At 38.2% G+C, this 5346-nt stretch overlaps 1 protein-coding gene across 1 annotated transcript; it reads right to left on the reverse strand.

Moving 5' to 3' along the window:
- Positions 1-1076: 1076 nt before the first annotated feature.
- On the reverse strand, positions 1077-2657 carry LOC143530604 (heat shock cognate 70 kDa protein-like). The gene has a single exon (XM_077026092.1). It carries the CDS (start codon positions 2632-2634, stop codon positions 1531-1533), a length of 1104 nt encoding a protein of 367 aa, XP_076882207.1. The 5' UTR covers positions 2635-2657; the 3' UTR covers positions 1077-1530.
- Positions 2658-5346: the final 2689 nt, after the last annotated feature.

The raw sequence follows: 5346 nt of genomic DNA on the forward strand, positions 1-5346 counted from the left end.
TAATTCCATCACCTTATCGATGTGTGAGAACCACGCTATAGTCAGCTTTGAATCGTCTCTCATAACCTTAATCGAAGTAAGCGTTAAGTTTTATTGTGGTTCGGTATAGAGATGTTCAACGAAACCGGTTCCTGGAACCGAACCGGTGGACCCGAACCGGACCCGAACCGGTTCCTACCCGTTTTTTGTAGGAACCGGATCATATCTGATTCAACCCGATGATCCGTGACCGGTTCTTGCATTTCTGAGTGGGGGCGGGTAGGAACCGAAACCGAACCGGAACCGGTTCTGGAACCGAACCATCCGGAACCGGTTCTAACTGATTTGGTGCGGTTTAGATATATAGTTTTGTTCGGTATGGGACAAAACCAAAACTGAACGATTTTTCTAGGTTTTTTGAAAAAATAAAACCTAAAACTCTAAAAGTGTTTATTGTTAGTTTGGGTATATTATTCCGGTTACATATTTTGGCATAAACCTTATGGGCCTGACGAAAATTAGGCCAATATAATGAATTTCGACCTAAAACTTTTGGCCTCGGCTTTTTGTTAATCACCTGATAATGAATTTTGGCATTAAATTTTTTCCGAAAGTCCATAAATACAATAATAAACGATCAAATAAATTTGGTACCACTTGGTTTAGTCCGGTTGAGTTTTGGAACGAGACATAACCAAATCTGTATCACAATTTTTTTATTTTTCATGTTATACAAATACGAATCGTAGTTTAGAATCCAAATCGCAAACGAAAAACGAAAAAAAAAAAAAAAAAATTTTACACTGTAACCGGTTCCAACCGGTTACGGTACAGGAACCGGTAAGAACCGGTTAGATAGGTTAGGGGTCCGAGGGTGGGAGAACCGGTTCGGTTCCCTAACCGGTTCGAGCCTGGAACCGGTTTAAAAGGGGGTTTTGAATATAGGAACCGGTTAGGAACCGGTTCCGGTTCCTAGTCCCAAACCGTTTTGAACATGCCTAGTTCGGTACGCAACTAATTAAAAAGAGGAAGAAAAGAGAAAACAGAGGAGGTAGATTCAGTTGTAATTAAAAATAACTAAACAAAACCTACTTGAATACATAAAGAAAACAAGGCTGGTAAATAACATTGATTTCCATAAAACCATAACAAGTTCTTACATATTCTTAAGAATCACAGAGGTTATATAACAATGTGATACGGAGTTGATAAAGAACTTCTTGAAAGCAAAACATTAACAAAGCTCTTGTTTTAATCCTGCCATGCTACTTATAACAATAGAGTTCACATGTCAATCCTTTTCAGCATCTTCTCAATGTCATCCTTGGACACGTTTCCACTCCCCGCAATTACAATACTTCTTTTGTTACCCGTAGATACCAGCTCAGCTGAGACATCAAGAATACCATTGGCATCTATGCTAAAGCTAACCTTCGATTCTTCTTTACCAGCAGGGGCTGGTGGAATTCCATGAAGACAGAATTCATCAAGGAAAATGTTGTCTTTGTCTTCTTTGCACTCACCTTGATACACAGAGATTAGGGCGACCTCTTAATCGTCGACAGATGTCCTATAAATATCCTCCTTCAAGGTGGGTATTGGTGTGTTTCTTGGAATAAGTACACTCATATATCCTCCCTCTAACGAGATACCAAGGGACAAAGGAGTGACATCCAAAAGTATCAAATCTTTCACAGCTTTATTGCCATTACCACTTAAGTTCGCAGCCAACACCGCTGCACCATAAGCAACTGCTTCATCTGCATTAATGCTCTTGCAAAGTGTTTTCCAATCAAAAAACTCACCCAACATTTGTTGTACCTTAGGAATTCTAGTCGACCCGCCCACAAGAACGATGTCATCGACATTATTTTTGTGCATATTCCCATCTCTTAAACAATTTTCTACATGCCCAACGCACTTCTCAAAAAAACTAGCATTCAAAGCCTCAAACTTAGCCCGGGTGACCTTCATTGAAAAATCAGTTCCATCATACAAGCAATCAATGTCAATTGAAGTTTCAGCTGTCGATGACAGATTCCGTTTTGCTTTCTCGCACGCAACTTTCAATCTCCCCATTGTTCTTGCATTGTTACTGATATCTTTCTTTTGTTTTTTCTTAAATTCTTGAATGCAATGGTCAACCATTGCCTTGTCAAAATCCTCTCCACCCAAGTGAGTGTCACCACCCACTGCTTTAACACTAATGGTTCCGTCCCTGCTGATAGTGAGAAGTGACACATCAAACGTCCCTTCACCTAAATCAAAGACCAACACATTTTTGTGTTGTGGGTAGTTTGGATCGGAAATCTTGTCTAAACCATAGGCAATTGAAGCTGCTGTGGGCTCACTGATCAATCGCATGACATTGAGACCGGCCAGTGTACCAGCGTCCTTTGTTGCCTGTCGTTGTTTGTCACTGAAATATGCAGGGACCGTAATCACCACATCTGTAACCGCTGTTCCAATGTATGCCTCAGCAGCTTCTTTCAAGTTCTTTAAAATCAAAGAAGATATTTCTTCAGGTGAAAATTCCTTATCAGTACCCATGTGTTCAAGTACAATCATTGGCTTATCCTTATCTCCTTCAATTACCTTAACAGGCCATGATTCTATGTCTTTCTGCAATTTGGTATCGCTGAATCTGCATCCCATTATACGTTTAACATCTGAAATTCAGCAAACATGAAAGATCATAAACTTTAATCAATTAACAAAGTATATAATGTTGAATATCCAAGTTGTTATACCAAATTACCAATCAACTTACCAAAAACTGTGTTATTGGGATTCCTGGTGATTTGGTTTTTGGCCCCCTCACCTACTAATAGACCAGTGTCGTCACAAGCCACACATGATGGGGTGATTTTGTTTCCCTGTTCATTTGGGAGGATCTCAACACGGTTGTGTTGATCAAACCAGACGGCAACACACGAGTATGTTGTTCCGAGATCAATACCGATTGGAATTGTTTTAACCGTGGTCGACATCTTGGACTGAGTAGCTGTAAACAAAGACTAAAAGGTAAATACAATGATTAATGTTGTTTGTAATATTGGAACTGCCAACAAATACATTATCAGAAACATTGTAATACAATCAAATTAAAATCAAACCACTGTATTAAAACAAATGCATGCAGGCTACCAGAATAATGATAATTCGTTCACAATGTGAATGAATGGTGTGACCAAACTCCGATTAGGGGGTGAATGCTGGTCTAAACGGGGCAGTTCACACGGGCTACAGGCCACTGGTCAGGTCTGGGTGATCAACATTCACGAATTTTTGGTCCTGAAGCTGAGGTTGATACTAAAATTTGTTCACATATAGTTTAATTTAGGAGTAAAAATGTGAAGGATTAATCTTGAATTATTAGTAAAGTTAAGGGTTTATATTGTTAAGTTATAATTTAGTTATTTGAATTTTAGTAGGTTTAGGATTGGTATGTCTTGTAGAGCAAGTTTAGTATGTCTATAAATAGGGTCTAGATTATTAGTTTTATGAGTGTGAGTTGAGAGAGAGAGAATTCAGAGAGAGTTGAGAGAGAGTTAAGAGAGGTCTCTTCTCCATGTACGTTTGATAAGTCGTGAAGTTCGTTTGGTATGTTCGTTTGATTATATGAAAAGAGTCGAGGGTTGTTACCCAATATCTCGTGTTCGTTTGTTTGATAAGTTCGTTTGATTCGATTGTTTGATCCGTCTGGGCCAACAATTGGTATCAGAGCGGTTAAGCTCTTTGCATCTGCTCGTTTCGTTCAAACGTGTACTAGTTCTGTTCGTGATTGGTGGTGTGTGGTGATTGACGGAGTAGAGATCGAAGGTAATATTTTTTCTTTTATGATTTGCGGTACTAAGTTCTAATAGGAGGAATTTGTTTTTCGATTTTGGATTTTGCAATCAAATTAGTTGTGGCATACAACGAATCACAAGCTGCCAACATCAAAATACTTTATTGTTGTTGGATTTTATATTGCAATTACATTATAAGAACTTTGGAGTTTGTGACGATCAAGAAAAAAAAACCCAAAGAAAAGAAGTATGTTTTGCTAAACTTTTAAGCAAGAAAATCAGACCATTAGCGCACAAGTTGATTTGAAGTCGCAGATTATAATACCAGGATTTCGGTTTATGTGACTGGGTTTTCAAGGTCGGTTAGGTAATCAAGAACGTTTCCTGAAGAAATAAAGTTTGTGGTGTTTGGTTATTTATTGGAGATTGATTTCGGGATCGAGAATCAATTCCAATTGAAATAGCAAACCGGAGAAGAAAGTGAAGATAGGAAAGAAACGATGATGATTGGAGGACTTCCCGTATTGACAAAATCGAACTACAAAGTATGGTCAACCAAGATGGAGGGGTTTCTGAAAGAGTATGGTTTTTGGGAAGTTGTTGAATCTACAGTCGGCGTGACTGTAGATGAACGGAAGATGTATACAGCGTTAGGGTTCATATGTCAAACCCTACCGGAAGACATCTTGGTACAAGTTGGCATACTTATGAATGCTAAGGAAGTATGGCGTGCTTTGAGGATTCGATTTCTCGAATTGATTATGTCGAAAAGTAGAAGAAGAAAAAGCAGCTCAAGAAGCCACTAAGAAAGAAAGATTGGATAAGATCGTTGAGAAGGAAAGGTTGGATGCTATTGTTCAAGAATAACAAGCACGTAATAATGAAGCTCAGGAAGCTATTAAGAATGAAGAAGCATTTGCAAGCTGTTTTGAGAAGGGAGGGAAAAGAAAGGTTGAATGAAGAAAAAGAAAGAATTTCTTCAGAAGAAGAAGAGAAGATGGAGAATCTTAAGGTATGTTTTTATGACTCAAACAACCTTGAAGATGAGAAAATTGATAAGATAAGTGAGAAAGGAAGCAAGAAATTTTCTAGTGATGATGATGAGAGAAAGGTTATGGAATTGAATGAAAGGAATGGTGCAGCTAACAAGTCTGCAGATTTAGAATCGTGTGTGAAAGTCAACAATGCATTCGTTGATCAAAAGTCAGAACCGAATGAAAGGTTGAGAAGAATTGCAAGAATGGAAGGTCCAGTAGGGTCTGATAAAAAAGGAATGGATAGCTCATCTGCAAGTTTTGATGAGCAAATAAAGAAAAGAAAAGTGAGAAAGAAGAACGTGGTGAATGAAGTGGTACATGAGATCAATGTGAATGGTATGAATGATGAATGTGAAGAACTTGTTAAACAAGTTTGTTACAAAACAACTGAGAAGAAAGGGTAAAGATGAACCAATGATTAAAGTTGAAGAGTTAAGAGTGCTATTGGGAATTCAAGACCTTGGTGGTACAAAAGAGATGAGCAATTCAAGATTAAGGGGGTGAATGAAGGATTAATCTTGAATTATTAGTAAAGTTAA

The sequence above is a fragment of the Bidens hawaiensis genome, unplaced genomic scaffold (assembly GCF_021521415.1).
Source record: "Bidens hawaiensis isolate Kalapana, Puna unplaced genomic scaffold, B.hawaiensis_p1.1 tig00008951_1, whole genome shotgun sequence".
Classification (NCBI taxonomy): domain Eukaryota; kingdom Viridiplantae; phylum Streptophyta; class Magnoliopsida; order Asterales; family Asteraceae; genus Bidens; species Bidens hawaiensis.